At 38.3% G+C, this 16,786-nt stretch overlaps 1 protein-coding gene across 2 annotated transcripts in view; it reads left to right on the top strand.

The window, feature by feature from the left end:
• PPM1E (protein phosphatase, Mg2+/Mn2+ dependent 1E) overlaps positions 1 to 5,973 on the top strand; it is a 370,197-nt gene extending 364,224 nt beyond the window's left edge. For both annotated transcript variants that reach the window (XM_088449535.1, XM_088449536.1), the window contains exon 7: positions 3,466 to 5,973. In XM_088449535.1, coding sequence (XP_088305661.1) covers positions 3,466 to 4,520 — 1,055 coding nt within the window. In that variant the 3' untranslated portion in view covers positions 4,521 to 5,973. The remainder of the gene's footprint in view (positions 1 to 3,465) is intronic.
• The last annotated feature ends 10,813 nt before the right edge of the window (positions 5,974 to 16,786 follow it).

Below are 16,786 nucleotides of genomic sequence, written 5' to 3'. Positions count from 1 at the left end.
GCTTCTTCTAAGTCTGCTATGAGTGTGGACTTGAGCGCACAATCAGCGCACTTGACCAGAGAGCAGCTGCCAGCATAAAGAGACAGGAGTCTTACATGTGCTGAAATAATGTGTGCTTAGAAGTCTCAGTTCTGTGTCAGACTGGTTATATCTATGTATAGTTATTATGTTTAACCGTTTCCTGACCACTTGTTATTTATATGAGAAGTATATGTTTGATACAGAAAGATAATATTTTAGACCCTCTCCCGTACAGCAGACACCAGTGGTTCCCAAACTGTGCACTGTGGCTCCCTGAGGTGCGCAGCGCTCTCACCGAGGTACTATGGTGGCCAAAGAGGCTGCCCATTGTTTTTTGTTTTAATTGAAATAAATTTTTTTGTGCACAGGGGAGAGAGTTTGGGGCAGGGAGGATGCGACGAGTGGTAAAAGCGTGCACGAGCCGTCCAGTCAGTGGAAAGCAACAGGTAGTAAATTGTGAGGCTGTCTGTTGCTGCATGAGGTCCCACAACACCAGGGACGTGCAGTCAGGGTAGGCACCTGAGATTTGATATTAAAATGATTAGAATAATACAAAGAAGATATTTATAACTTATAAACATCTTCTTTGTTTATTGTAATCATTTTTATAGTTAACACTCACCGGCTTTTGTGAGCTCCTTGGGACTGCAGGGAGACGAGAAATGAGGCAGAAGCAGCTCTGCCTCGCTTCTGTATAGTCACCACGGGCAGTAAGCTGAACAGAAAAAGAGCTAACAGAGGCATGCTTCTGACTATTGGGGGTGTGCCTTGAGCACTGATGGACACCTTGGATATGTCATGTGACCAAGAAGTGCACTGCAGTGTTTAGAGATCGGAGCTCAGTCAGCAGAAGCAAGAGAATTATGCAGGTACTAACACTGAAGCTTAGTGTAGTGAGGGGAGAGTTAGTGAGTAGGGGATGAGACAGGCTCCCAGCACTCAGGCCCATCTCCATGTGTGCCTCCCCAGCCATTGGCCTCACCGCACAACACACTATGGCAGAATGGCGCTGGTGATCACAACTAAAAGTATGTAAGGGGGGGCAATGGGAGAGACATGGAGAGGGGCAATGGGAGAGACTTGGAGGGGGCAGCAATGAGAGACAGAGGGGAAAAGGGAGAGACAAGTAGAGAGGCATATGGAAAAACATGGAGGGGGTAAAGGTAGAGACATGGAGGTGTTGCAATGAGAGACATGGAAGTGTTGCAATGAGAGACATGGAGATGGGCAAAGGGAGAGACATGGAGGGGGGCAAAGGGACAGATATGGAGGGGGGCAAAGGGAGAAACAGAGAGGGGCAAGAGACTTGGAGGGGGGTAAAGGGAGAAATATGGAGGGGGCTGAAATGAGAGACATGGAGAGGGGCAAAGGGAGAGACGGAGGGGTTGTAATGAGAGACATGGAGTGGGGCAAAGGGAGAGACATGGAGGTGGCTGCAATGAGGGCAAAGGGAAATACATGGAGAAGGGCAAATGGAGAGACATGTATATTAAACATTATTTTTCCTTGGATTTATATGTAGTATTTTTACAAACAACTTAATAAGCATAAGTATTATTTCTGTCCTGACCTAAATACTTTTTACATTATTTTGACCCAACTACAGTACTTATAAAATGTGACTGCTCTGTAATTATTTGGCTTAGTGGTGCCTTGAAAAAATGATAGGGGGCGTAATGGTGCCTTGAACTGTGAACGTTTGGGAACCACTGGCCCACATTATAGACCAGTTCCCAAACTTAGTCTTTAGGGAACTAATGACTGCGTTTTGGAACCCCTGGGGACTGAGGGCCTGATTCAGCTTTGGGAATTAGCACTTAACTGTATACCTGGACAGACCATGTTGCAATGCAAGGGGTGTAAATACATATATTTTTTTGCATGTAGTGTAAATACTGGCTGCTTTTGTATGTAGCACACACATACTGCACTGCTTTCTTATTAAACGATAATTTAGATGTCAGTTTGGACACCCCTCTCCCAAATCTAAATCTCTCTGCACATTTTAAATCTGCCCCACCTGCAGTGCAACATGGTTTCACCAAGATGATCAGTTACGTGCTATATCTCACTCTATTTCCAAAGCTGAATCAGGCCCTGAGTTTGGGAATCACTATAGATAACCTATAGGGTTAATTATTACTACTGTATTACATACACTATCCAATGTGTACATATGTGTCCAGGACCAGTGCTAGGTTTTTCTGCCCCTCTTCTGGACTCCCGTATTAGCATCAATGCTCCAAAGAGCAGAGAGAGGACTTGGATTGTGGAATGGTGCCCACATCTGGAATAAAAGCCATTCAGCTCGGGTGTGCCAGCCCTTCTGGCGCATGTAACGGTTTATGTCTGATGTATTACATGCACTGCAAAAAGATAAGGGAAAAGAAACTCAAGTCAGGCGCAAGCAGCCTATACTAAAAAGCAATGGTTTAATAGATATGCATTAAAACAAGATAATTACCTTCATATAACAAAAGCATTCAAGTCCATACATTTACAATACAAATAATGAAAATGCACAAAAATTGAGAGGGAGGGGGAAGGGAACATACTATTTCACATAAAGGCGAAATATTATAAACCCATATAAAAATATAATGTTAAAATAATCAGCAACCAAAGAGTAATTGGAAGTAATATTATATATATATATATAATACCACGATCCGGCACTCGTGAAAACAGATAGATACTTAGCTGGGTGCCCTCCACAGATAATCTGTAAATATACCATCCACTTGGCGGCACTCCGGACGAATAAATAATGAACAATGGACCTCTTCTAATTAGCAACGTTTCAGTGCACTTCATAAAGGTCAACCTAAAATGACTGGTATAGAAATAATTTGAGATAACGGTTTTAACTAAACTATAATAAACAGTGGATACTTCTTGAATCCTGTATCTACACTAAACAAGTGTGGACAAATCTCACATCACTTTAAATGTGACTGAAAATTTTCTTCCATATCAGAAACCATGTTAACATCAAAACAGTATGGATATGTATCAAAGTATGTAGCCTGAGGATAATATTTCACAATACATAAAGGTCAGCCCAAATGGCCTGATATAAGGTTTGAGATTGATATCTAGCTGAAATGTATAAATCGTAAATACAATATCAATCTTAAATTGTGTGTGATTAAAAGGTGAAATACAGGCAAGTCTCGAAATTGCATTAAGCATAACTAGAAAAACCTCCACATCAGAATCAATAGTCATATCAAAGGGGTAGAGAGAAGGTCCTTAATTATTGTTGTTACTAGACAGCTGCTTCTCACTATTAATAGCAATTAAGTGAAATTGTTTTTGAACATTTGTGAAAATTGGTGCCGATTTGTCAACCCTGCATGAACCTCTTTCAAATCACCCCTTTTATTTATTCTATGCAGGTATTGATCATGTTAAGTATTATATGTTGTCTTCTTTGTCATATAGGGGATGCTGAGCACAAGCCATATATCTGCGGTGATGCAGACTCTACCTCCATTGTCCTTGATGGTTCTGAAGATTATCTCATTCTGGCTTGTGATGGTTTTTATGACACGATGAACCCAGATGAAGCAGTAAAAGTTGTGTCTGACCATCTGAAGGAGAACAACGGGGACAGCAGCATGGTTGCTCATAAGCTGGTGGCATCAGCTCGTGATGCTGGCTCCAGTGACAACATCACAGTTATTGTGGTGTTTCTCAGGGACCTCAATGCAGCAAACAACACAAGCCAGGAGAAGAACCAAACAGAAAACTCTTTTGATAAAGGACAGGAGGATAATGGAGATGACAAGGAGAATCAAGGAGAGTGCAAAGGAACATGGCCACTACATCAGTGCTCAGCACCTGCTGACTTAGGAGGTTATGATGGTCAAGATTCTTTCACAGATAGAACTAGCTTGAACCTTGGTCCAGAAGTGCAGGTGTTAGAGAAACAAGACTATTTAGACCCATTGTATGGAGGAGGTGGCAAACCATATAGTGCCAAATGCTTGCCGTGCTCCCAAGTATCCAGAGCTAGCTCACCAAAGAGAGTCAACGGAAACAAAGAATCTGTGAGGAAGGAGTCTTTAGAAAGCCCATCAGCTTGTGGAGAGGGAGAGTGGGATGAAAGTATTTCTGGAAATAAAGGCTTGGGATATGTGAATATCTTGATGCCCAGAAAGGAGAGCTTATGCTGCCCTCGAGAATTAAAAGATGAATGTTTGGAAGTAGTGGTGAATGGTCCAATGCATGTATCTCCTGTACGCTTCAGAAAGAGGAGAGGTGGGACTAAAGCCAAGCCAAACTTTGCAAAGCTCCTTTCTTCCAAAAAGCCTTCTCATAAAGCACGGTCCACTTTATCAGTGCCAGTGCAGAGCATTGGCAAGCATAGGATACCCATTCATTGCTCTGTAGCTTCTAGGAAAACTAGTCTTAGAGGCCGTTTGATGACTAGAGCATTGTTAAAAGAGAGCAACTGTATAGCACTGGCAGACATGCATAGGATCTATCAAATGTAAACTGAAACCTGACTTCCCCTGTGTGTTATATAACTGTAGTGCTCCAGTGAATTAGGTTAGGTAGACCCACACTTTAATGGCATCTTTCTCCTATCTTAGTGTATTGATCTCACCCCAAACAGTGCACAGTGTGGTACACTATTTACATATAGATGGACATTCCACAACTCAACTGTTGATAGTGACTGAGAGACATATCTGCTGCTGTGTTTCTATCACAACATTTCCACAGTATTCCTTGTCACGTGCAGCAATTAGGGGAAAATAAGTGATTTTTTTTTTAATGCAAATTGCTGTGAGGGAATGATTAGAAGGTGACATGTGTATTCTGTGTTAAATCCGCAATGTAACCTATCAAATGCAGTACAAACTGTTAACATCCCAAAAAATAGAGTGTTTCACAGGAGTTTTAATGAAAACCCCCCGTCGTTGTTGTACTGCACTTTTTCTGAAACAGTATCTATGCCCAGTGCTACAGCTTGGAGGTCCCCATGGAGGTTTAAGTTAAAGTTGATGAATTCATTGGTTTAAACGATCATTGTGAAACAAATGACTGAACCAGATGATCTTATAATGAGCATTGTGGCTTTTGCTTGTGAGCTAGTGTCAGGTTATATAAGTGTCTCTGCCCAGTGCCCAAACTAGGATTGCAACTGTATATTTATTTACCTCTGAAATCTACTTTATACATGAAAGGCTAGAGATTATTAAACCAGTTATTTTTATAGTTCTAGATAGATGTCACACTTTATAATGGCAATAAGGCACTGCTGGAGTACAGTGAGATCCAGACAATTTCCAGCGATTCCTGCGGATAAGCCAACCTCTCCAGTATGAGGAACTCAGGTATAAAGGAGATTAATCAGTAACTGCATTATAGAAACCATCCCATTCTGGTAAGAAGCTCATAATCCACTATTCATTATCTCTTGAAAGTTGGTTTAGTCATGAGAGATCTGATCTGAGTTTAGCTGCACTTGTCTCTCATTTGAAAGTACACTAAGAGAAAATGTACTCACAGAAGTGTTAGCATTTAAACCATTAAATCTAATTAAGTAACAAAGATACAGGGTTATTACTGTGTTAACACATCATGTATATTTAATTATACAGCACAGCGTGCTCCTTTCCATAAGGGATTATTGACCTTCAGGCTGCCTTAATTTCATGCATCATGTTTCTTTGCAAAAACAATTTTAAATTATAGATGGTTATAGGCAGGATTTTTCTCAATCAAAAATCTAATTCATCAACAGATAGTTTTTAGTCTTTATTTTCATGTACTGAATTTGAGCTCAACAGCAAAGTAACAAAAATACAGTAGATTTTGTTACACAGCCAGATGAATTGTATTTTTTTGTTGTTGAATTAAAGTAGTGATGTGATTTGCATGAAACAATACTAAATATATCATGATAAATGGGATCAGTTGCAGCATTACCAATCCATACAATATGTGTAAGAAAAGAAATCCATTATTTCTGTGAAAGATTTTTTAACAAATGTAAGTAAAAAGGTTTTCGTCCCAAACTAAACATTATTTTAATTTGGATAAACATTATGGTTTCCTTTACATGACATTTCATCATAATTTTAGTTAATAGTTAAACAGACACATTTTTACTTTTTTTTGTTTCAATTTTCCCTGTAAGTTTTGGAAATGTTCGTTGGCTGCAATATTGTGACACTCAGTTAGCAATGTCAGGGCAATGTGGCTGCATGGACAGTACAGTACATTTGCTTCTCTGAAGACAGCAGATTAATAGTTACTCGGAGGCAAACTCAATTGCATTATCTTGCAAGTAAAGCCACCACAAAACCCAAATTACTAATAATGTATGCACAGCTAAAAATTATAATAATCTCTAAAAATTAGGTTATTAGTTAAGCTGCATACACACAACGATTTTTTTAATGAACGATTTTAGTAAACGATTTGTTCCCTTGAAAAAATTTACTAAAATCGTTTACTAAAGTTGTTCATTTACTAAATGTCATGAATGATTTTTATGCACTACAAACGATTTTTGCATATTCCCTTAATGAAAATCGTTGAGTTGACAAGTCTGACTGAACGACAAACTACAAACGTGGACGCGCATGAACGATAATCGTTCATCGTTTGACTCAGAAAGTGAACGATTTTTGCAATCAATTATCGTTAAACGATATCGATCATTAAAAAAATCGTTGTGTGTATGCAGCTTAAGAAGTAGCAATTTGCAGTTTGCTCACACCAACAATTATGGTGCATACACACGGTCAGATGAACGATAGAACGATTTTACAAACGATTTGAACGATTGAACTATTTTTGACTGCATTAAAATGACTGCAAACACATCAGATGTCAGATATCGTTATCTGACAATCGGGAATGCGCATCGTTCATCGCTGAAGCCTCGCATGTCAGATTTTCCTTCAGATATGAACGATTGAATGATTTTTAAAATCGTTATCGTTCAGATCTGAAGAAAAATCTGACCATGTGTATGCACCATTACAGTGCAGCCACAATCATATGATGTACAATGAAATAACCCATACAACATCTAATGTGCATGACACTCGCAGTTGGAGCTGGGGAGCACGTCATACATGTTAGGTGTGACCTCATTTTTATCAGGGACCAATTTTATAATAATAGATGTTGCAGAGGCTTTTGAACCCCCATCTTCTATGGGAAAGTTAGCGGGATCCAGGAGCATGATTTACTCTCCCAGGAGTCATTCAGGAGTCATTACAGGATCGTAAGCAAGTACATTGTTTTCTGGCTGTCTCCCTTATGTTTTAATCAGGGCCTTTAGAGTGCATCTGGCACTTATACACAGTAGATACAGGCTTCTTGTGCCCAAAACGTGTTATTCTTTAGAATGCAACTGATCATTTCAGTAACAACCAGCGCAGAATATTTGAGCATGAAGTGCCTCAGTGATACCAGTGGTTGCTAGTAATTTGATAGGCTGCATACTCATGAGCAGAGGTGCTGAGGGGGAGAAGTGTAGGTACTGGTTGCCCAGACTTGTTGAAGGGACCAGACGAGGACCTGAGTCAGCTGCTGCAAATGTCACACTTTGTAGCACTGCTGAGCAGGACATCCTGCGGCACAGTTGCGCATAGTAGTATTAAATACATAAAACATATTAAGGGGTGCGGCCACACCTCCCATACTTGGGCCCCGTTCAGCTCTCGACGGCTCTACTCATGAATATGGATTCATCACAGTTTATATTGAATAGAAGGCAAAAGAATTCAACATGTGGCCTTCCATCTGCTGGGGAACTACACATCCCAACATTTCCTGCCATAGTATTGTTATTAGGGCATGCTAAAACTGTGTCAGAGCATGCTGGGATGTGTAGTCCCACAGCAGCTGAAGGGCCACATGCTGAACACCCCTGATGTAAAGCATTTGACGAAAAACACAGATGTAAAATGGATAAATAGTATTTTAACTACAAGTTGAAGTTGGTTATGTGATAAAAAGAAAATATGTTCAAATTGCCTACAGATGGAAACCACTATTACATTATAAATCCGATTACGGTGTGCAGAATAAAAAAACAAATGGCTATCCAATTCTTCCATGTGATTTGGATAGTGCACATGCTACAGTAAAATAGATGGGTAGGAGAAATCATCAACACGTCTTGGGACCATATAAGTCCAAGGTGACTTCTAGTATATGGAATAATTTGCATTATTCCTTATATCAAACTACTGTTCCTTTTACACATGATAACATCTGATTATACCGGATATCACAACTCAATGCTTATGCAAATATCATTTAAATGAGTTTAGACATATATTACTTGTATATACTAACCACATATTTAAATGATTCATAACTATATTAGTTAAGCATAAACATCCTAATGAGGAAAATAATTAACATTTTAAAATGTTTATTTTGTTACAATTCTAATTTATTTTTATAGTGCCCACATGTCCTACCGCACTGTACAATCAGGGAAACAAATATTAATGACAAAATGACAGATGTTACTGAAACAGAAGGTGACAGGGTGTTTATTGCTGGCTAATACACAATAGCCATATGTACTATACCAGTGAGCAGTCTGTCAGGGTTTTCTTTATTGTATTTTTATTTGCAACCAGATTCTACTTAACGGTTATCTAGCACCTTCTAGAAGATAATGGCTACAATGTGACTGGTTGCTATGGGCAACATCTCCACTACTAAAAACTCGCCCTTTAGTAAATATACACCAGAAAGTGTATTTGGTATAATCCTACCATCTCCGCATGTGTAAATCAGATTCTGTGTGTAAGATAAAGGGGGTTTAGACTGCATGAAAACCTAGTATGTGGGTCAGCTCTCAAGTCAATTCAAACACACCTACACTATGAGACATGTCAGTATTTGTCTCTAGAGAAAGGCAAAGGTTCATCTTCAGTATCCCCTGGAAGATTTCAGTGGAGAGAACAATATGGCTGAGCCTGTAAGTGCCAGTTAAAATAAAATAGAGAAAAAATATATATAAAATAAGTTAAACCATTGTAATTAGATATTAAAAGTAATGTCTTATTGTTCTCATAATCATCCTTTATAAAGTGACCACCACATATTACACAGCACTGAAGGGGATCACAATACAGTTACATAACTTACAATGACATTACACAGAAGGTTAAGATGGCTGATAAAACAAATAATAATACTGCAAATAGTTCACTCACAGTACAATTCAGTATAAGAGAATCTGACTTCTACTGTGACAGTCTCATGGTTAGATTAAATATATAAGGATTACTGCAGTTACCATAGTGACCAATCAGCTCTAGTTAGGACAAAGTCTGACTTGCGAATATAATTTAGTTTGTTCATCATTACAAATGTATATAATGTGTAGGTAGCCGTTGGATAGACCTCCAGTAGTGACAGCATATGTCAGTGTTACCAGCCTGGTAATTGTGTTATTGTTCCTCAGGGGCCAGACTTGTGCAACACTGACATATGCTGTTGCTACTGAAGTCTATGGAGGTCTTTCAATTTTTGTCCTATCTATTTTTGTTTATAATCAACCGCTATAAGCAGTTCATGGTAGTCATAATCCAACAACATATGTAGACAAAGGCTCAAGATAGTAGAAACAACCTTAAAAAATAATAAATCATTTCTGTTGGATGTAAAGGTCTTTGTACTGTAACTGTAAATTCCCTAGCTTTATATCACCTGCCAAAACTGCAGTGGCCAGTCCTTTTACTTGACTGCTTATATGAGATAATTAAAAAGAGGAAATTGCATGTATTTTAAGTGATTATTTATAGTTATTAAACTTATCTTGAAATAAGAATAGCTGTACAATTGACTGAAGAATAGTCAGATTTTATTTTTAGGATTACATTGCTCAATTGAACATACAGCCACCAGAGGGCGCACATGTGTGTATTAGTAGCTGTAGAAGAACTGTTGCAGGAATATCCTTTGGGCAGGAAGTCTCTTGGTTAGACTAAAGGTATAACGTCATTATAACAATTGGCAGTACAGCTGTAGTGCAGGCTACTGTATCTTTTGTGTAGAAGTCAAGTGTATGCTTCTCATAGACTATCCATTGGTTAAACAGTTATACAGAATATTACGGACCAGGGATCTGGCAACCTACCTGATCAGGCAGGTATAATGTTGGCCGCAGGCAGGGGAGACTTTATTTAACATTATAAACATGTTAATTAATATATATTAGGCAAACCTCAGTAACAGGACGTATGATCTTGTCACGCAATGTAAAAAGTGGGACTCATTGCAATGGCCACCCCATATCTGCCTATAAACTTGCTTTCTAAAGGAAAGGATTGGTGCAGTTCTATAATACATTCTTAGGGGGTGATTCAATGAAATGCAATGTGTTGTTGGCACATGATGTGAATGCAGTTCGCGGCACTCTACATCACGCATTTTACCTTGTATTCCCATAGGGATGCACAGGAAAATGCCCAATGTAAAGCTACCTTATGTGCGGGTGATATGCACACTACATATCTCACACCAGAACAAGCAATCTTACATTGTATGACATTGAATTACCCCATAGTCTTATTTCTCCTGCAGACACACATAAATCAGAAAGGAACATAGTAGTAACACAAATAGTCAGAGACAAAAATAAATGGGGGTAGAAACCTGAATGAAGTTTATTCTGTACTTTGATTCATGGGCAGATTAGTGTCACTACTCCTGATAAACACTAGTCATGCCGCATTCTCATTACTGTGCTACTTATATATACTGAAAGTAGTGGTTACCGTTCTGATATATACTGCTCTGGATACTACGCTTTAGATTAAGCAGCTGTTTGTGAAATAGTGTTCTCTCTTCATTCCACTGGTGATTAGAAATTTGTGCCCTTATTTGCTGCTTGCTGATGTAAGCAATAACTACCCCTATAACGAATGATATATAACATCCCTGTATATTGTAATTTATGACAGTATAAATTGGTGATCATGTAAAAAACACAAAATATTAGACCATTATGAAACTATATAACATTGTATTTATTTACCTGTTAATGCAGAGGAGTAAGCCTCTGGATCTGTGTTATGTACTTTTAGCGTGTTCCTGATAGTGCTGGTGTGTTAAATAAATAAATAATAATAATCTATGTATAGAAATCAGATAAAGAACTGGAGTGTCCATTTAACATCATCTGGTAGAAACGAAAGTATAGGAGAATGGTGTCAGTTATGAGCAACAATATCAAGCCATCCACCCAACAATGTGTATAACTCCCTTGGAAACTATTCACTGTGAGTTAAAAATAGAGCCAAGCCTGTTTGGTTTGCATATATAAATGTTAACGTGTTTTGGATTAAACTTCATCTCCTATAGCTGGGATCAGCACCTGGCTGGAAGACACACGTTATTATACATATGTAAATAATTTGTTTGCCTAAAAGTGCCATCAGTTTGTCTCACAATAAATAGCATCACTGGTTACAGGAAAGATAGTAATGCATACATTCAGATCTGCATTCAACATTCAAGTTACTTTTGGCCTGATAATCCTTTCCCCCTTGACATTAGATTGAACTTTATTGAGGGATGTAATCTGGTTTTATCCTCACCTGTGTCCCACTCTAGAATGATAGGATACTAACAAATATATGTTGGTACATATACAAAATAGGGGTTAAGGTAACAAAGGGCAATTTGTTAAAATCTGATTTGTGCCGCAGGGTTTAAAGTGGGAAAACCTGGGCTTTAGGTTGGAAATGTCGTCTTCCTAGGGCTGACGCCGAATTACATTTGTACCAGTTTACGTACCGTAATTGTGAAAATTTGCACTGTGCAGGTCCATAAACAGACTGATTGCTAGTGCAGACATATGAATAGAACTTGGGAGGGAAGGGATGGACTGACATAAGCCTAGTAATAGGTCTCATGCAGACCTGCAAAAACATGTACTGTAGCCCCTATGTGACCAGATTATTCCAGATCAAAATAGTTTTAGCTATTACTCAACATGTTTGGTTTTCAGCTTACTTTAAATATATCAAGAATACAAATAATATTGTGTATAAATCAGACTATATTTGTGTTCAGTCATAAACTGTATTTCTACAATAGTGTTGTTTTTTTCCTCAATCTACATTTAAACATAATCAAATATAATTGTTAATTGCTTGTTTTTTTTATCCATAAAATATTTTCACTTTATTTTGATGGGGTTAAATGCACCTTTCACTGAGTCTTTTTTTTGTACACAAGACTTTGCACCCTGCACTAAATGGATTAAGCTAGTCTTGTTAAGAAGACCTAACTGTGTTTACCTACAATGCAAGATGTTCTATCAGATAACAATAAAATATTGTTGGGATTTGACCAGTATAGTAATAAAACAAAACTATGAACTAGATATCTTCTAATGTCTTTCTTCATACAATGTGGTAATTGAAAGTATAAATACGCTCTAAATGACTGTCTGAAATGACCATCAATACCAGTGCCAAGTGCCCTCTTGGCACCTAAGAGATAGACAAAAACCACACACCATATGCCCAGGATTTGTTTCCCCCATTACCACCTCCATACTGGTACATAATACAAGCAACCACCCCAGGTCATTGAGCTAAATAGGGACATTTATTTAATTGCACTATAAAGCAAGGAACCAATGCTACATAACATCTCAACCCAACAAAAACACACAGTACACAATTCAACAGAATAGCCAGCCATACTACTTAGTAAAATGCTGAATGCCTATATACTAGTACACCGAGACAGCTGATAGAGTATTTATGTGGACAAGATCCTGTACAGGCTCTTGTTAGATAGAAGCATTCAAATAAAACAAACATGACATAGATATCATCTGCAGTTATCTTGTGGCAAATCAAAATAGAAATAATACGAAAAAGGCAAAATTGGGTACTGCATAAAAATAGTTGAGTAACAAACATACGGATTGTAAGATAATTTCAATGACAATAACCTAGTAATAATATGGACAGAAAAAGAACAATTACAGACCAAAGCAAGAAAACATTTGTGGATTAATATCCCACTGAGCCATGTGATTTTAACTTCATTCCACTTATGCTGTCAAAAAGTCCTTGACCTAGTAAGTGTGTTAATTATCTGCAGCAAAAGTTGTTCTGTAAAAAGATTTTGTACCTGTTCAGGACAATACCTTGCCACCTGTCATTTGGGTTTCTTTACATTAGCCCACTCATGTAGTTAGAAGAAAAACAAAATAACTCCAAATCATATATTAAACGTGCCTTGGATCAACCACAGCCTGCTCTGAGCCCGACCCACAGCTTGCAGCCTGAAACACAAGCAGACTCACAGCCTGACCCTTCAGTGTGAACGCGTCTGACCCGAGAATAACCTGGGTCGAAGTGCAGTGGAAACGGGGTCTAAAGCCATGTCCGACTGGGGTTGGACCAGAGTTCAGAAACCTGGGTCGGACCCAGGACTTTGGTGTTAAAGAGGTGATGTAAACGTGTGGAGTTATAATGTTTATAATAAAAAAGGTAGCCCCAGTCCATACCCCGGCAGATGATGTGACCAGAAGTTCTTAGGCACTTTTTTTGTAGTTCAAAACAAAGTGGTTAAATGATGTTTGGAAAGTAGAAATTTGGTATTGCGAATGGCAAGATTTGAAAGCAGTAGTTGACTTTAGATAAGACGTTTATATATTTATTTTACCTTCCAAAGTTATATATCACTTCTTCCACTGGGACAAGCCCAAAGAGGTCAACCCATTCGTAAATACCACTGTACAGATATTATATTACACTGATTGTTTGTAGAAATCGGTCTTTTAATCCATAATGTTTAAAACTGGACCTTGAATGGCCATAATACTCTATTGCTGGCTTTCACTGTGTGCAAAAATATTATTTTTAATTATTTTAGAAGTCTAAATTTTCTGAAATACATTGGACGGTTATTACAGTCATTTCAGGGTAACTTGAAGGGTAGGCTAGGAGAAAGAAGTCACACTGGAAATATATAAGGCCAGCTCCTCCCTTTCCTCATGGTCTTCCAAATATTCCCCAGCATAACACCCAACATATAGAGTAGTAACTGTATACCAATAATAAAATTGCAATGTAAACCACCTCAAAAATCGATTTAGTTGCAGTTCGCCCATTTTGAACTTTCTTTGGCAAAACTGTTTTTTTTAGTATTATTACTTGTTTTCTGTCTGGTTATATAGGTAATTTACTAGGTCCAGTGTGTGCAAAAACCTGCTCCTTAGAATTGCTATGATAGACAAAGGAGTGAAAGGCCAGTTTGTTATGTAAAATGTTTAAAGTACCTCAGGCAGGAATTGGTTCTGAACCTGGATGTTTGTATAAGGTTCATGCACTAAGTTATGCTAATAGGAATAAATCAATGCCACCAGTAAAAATACCTGCTACACTGTGTCCTGTTTTGTCTTTGTGTATACAGAAGCTTATCCCTGATGCAAGTCTATTATTATTAACAGGAAGCTTATCTTTGTGGATGGCATAAGCTATTTTTTATTTTACCACTTGATTAGTCATCCATAATCCTATAGGTTTCTGGTTACTTTGGCCATTTGCTCATATATTAACTTTTTGGACTTGGCGTTGATGACTATATTGTCCACATAAGCTAAATTTCTTGTAATCTTCTATGCACCACAACTACTACAATGATTTTTGTGAAAGTGTGGACAGGTTAAAGAAAAGATGATGGTTTGCGTTCCTCCAGAAATGTTGGAAGCACAATTATCAGTTCCCAAGACAGGTATAGATCCGCCCCATCGACAAAGTATGATAGCATTAATTACAGAATTTAAAATGTACTCCAAATTGATAGTAAACAGACCAGATCCAATTTCTCCATAATTGGTTAACTTCAACCAATTAGGTTATGACCTGGGCTGCCAAGCCATAACCACCACTTGATGAGTTCTCAATTGTGTAGCATCATAGGAGGTGGGATGGATCATCCCTTCTGCAACTGTTGCTAGATGTTAGTATTCAGTCAGGATACAGGAAAAACATGCTACACAGCTTTGGATTTTCTGGAAATATATTCAAATACATTCTAGTTCTGTAGCTGTGTCCCACTGCAAGGAGTCTTTAGCAATGGTTTTCTCTGCCTAGTCCCAGAAATGCAACACATCACTGTTGTTAGTTGTCCACCCTTCAGATTTGGTTTAGTAATGTAATCCATGGCAGTTGAAAAGGATCCAATTGCTGGCTCAGCATATAAATTGTCTCTCTTCACAGATGAAGTATTGTTGATGTTGGCAACCACAAGCCCACATTACTAGTCTTAGGTGTGTATTTATTTTATTATTATTGTTTAACAGTTTCTTCTAAAGCGCAGCATATTCCGTTGCGCTTTACAACTGGAAACATTACTAGAACACAATTGGGTAACAAACAGACAAAGGTAAGAGGGCCCTGTTTGCAAGCCTGCAATTTATAGGGAAATCGGTATTGATACACAAGGATACAGTAGGTGCTACACATTGCATATTGGTCCAGCCAGATCGTATGCTTTGAAAAGGTCCTTGACCTGGCAAATGTGCTAATTCTCTGCAGCAGAAAATTGTTGTTCTGCAAACAATTTATGTACCTGTTCAGGACAATACCTTGCCAATACCTTGCCACCTGTCTTTACATTAGCCCAATCATGTAGTTAGAAGAAAAACACCATAACCCCAAAGGGCCAAATCAGATATTAAATGTGCCATGGATCAATTATTAAACTGGTCCCTGTTCAAAGACAGAATGGTTTTAGTTGATATGGAGTGCCCTCCCATAACTGTCCTCACCTGCGCTCTCCTGATCAACATCCTCCCTCCTTAATACATATCTATACAACCATGGCAGCTGCCTAGCTAATTTAGGATTAAGCCAGTGGTTCCCAAGCTTTATTTTTTAACCACGGCGCCCTAGAGTATCAGAAATGTTTTCACAGCACCCCTAAGCCAACAGTATTTGAGAAATTCAGGAAAGAAATGTAAAGTAGTAAAATTAAGTGAGCTAATATGGTTCTTAGGCTCAGTTATGTGTTGGTGGTGCACAGGTTTGCGCTTCCGTTTGTCCACATATTTACGTTACAATAAGCAAAAATAATTTGATTTGTTGCTGGACCACCAACCTGAGGCACCCATGAAAGTGTCCCAAGGCACCCCAGGGTGCCACGGCACACAGTTTGGGAAGCACTGGATTAAGCCATTACATCTTGCACATGGTGGAAATCCGTCTCAAACTCTCCATGGTGGCACGAAGTCTATTATTTTATATCTAAATGTTATGCAATGGCAGAATAAAGACCTCAAACTAACACAATTATTCTCTGGATTCACCCTACTCTCCTTTTTCCAAATTTAATCTCAATTCAAGAACTCCCATATTTTTTTTGCAAATAGTACAGGGACACCACAGGTCATCCAGAGACCATGAAATGTCTTTTACCCTGGCCTGCCTCCAATCTTATTCATAGACAAGAGAGATTCCCTTGACATGCTACTCAGCAGAACATCCTCATCTCTTCAATAAGACTGAACAACAGATAATAAACAGCCACATAATACTCAGATGGCAATATATGTTGGTATCAACTTAATTTACACACAATTCCTGACTAAATTCACCACAATTTTGCACACAGCTACTCTTCACTACTGACTACTATTAGAAATGACTTTGGTTGTAATACAGTACAATGTTATAAAATATTTTCTTATTTAGGACTGTGCATATTTTGCTGCCCACATAAAACTTTACTCAATTACAAAACTGTT

The sequence above is a fragment of the Taudactylus pleione genome, unplaced genomic scaffold (genome assembly GCF_031769625.1).
Source record: "Taudactylus pleione unplaced genomic scaffold, aTauple2 ptg000487l, whole genome shotgun sequence".
Taxonomy (NCBI): Eukaryota; Metazoa; Chordata; class Amphibia; order Anura; family Myobatrachidae; genus Taudactylus; species Taudactylus pleione.
Note: the sequence above shows the minus strand (reverse complement) of the source record. Positions and strands in the feature narration are given on the sequence as shown.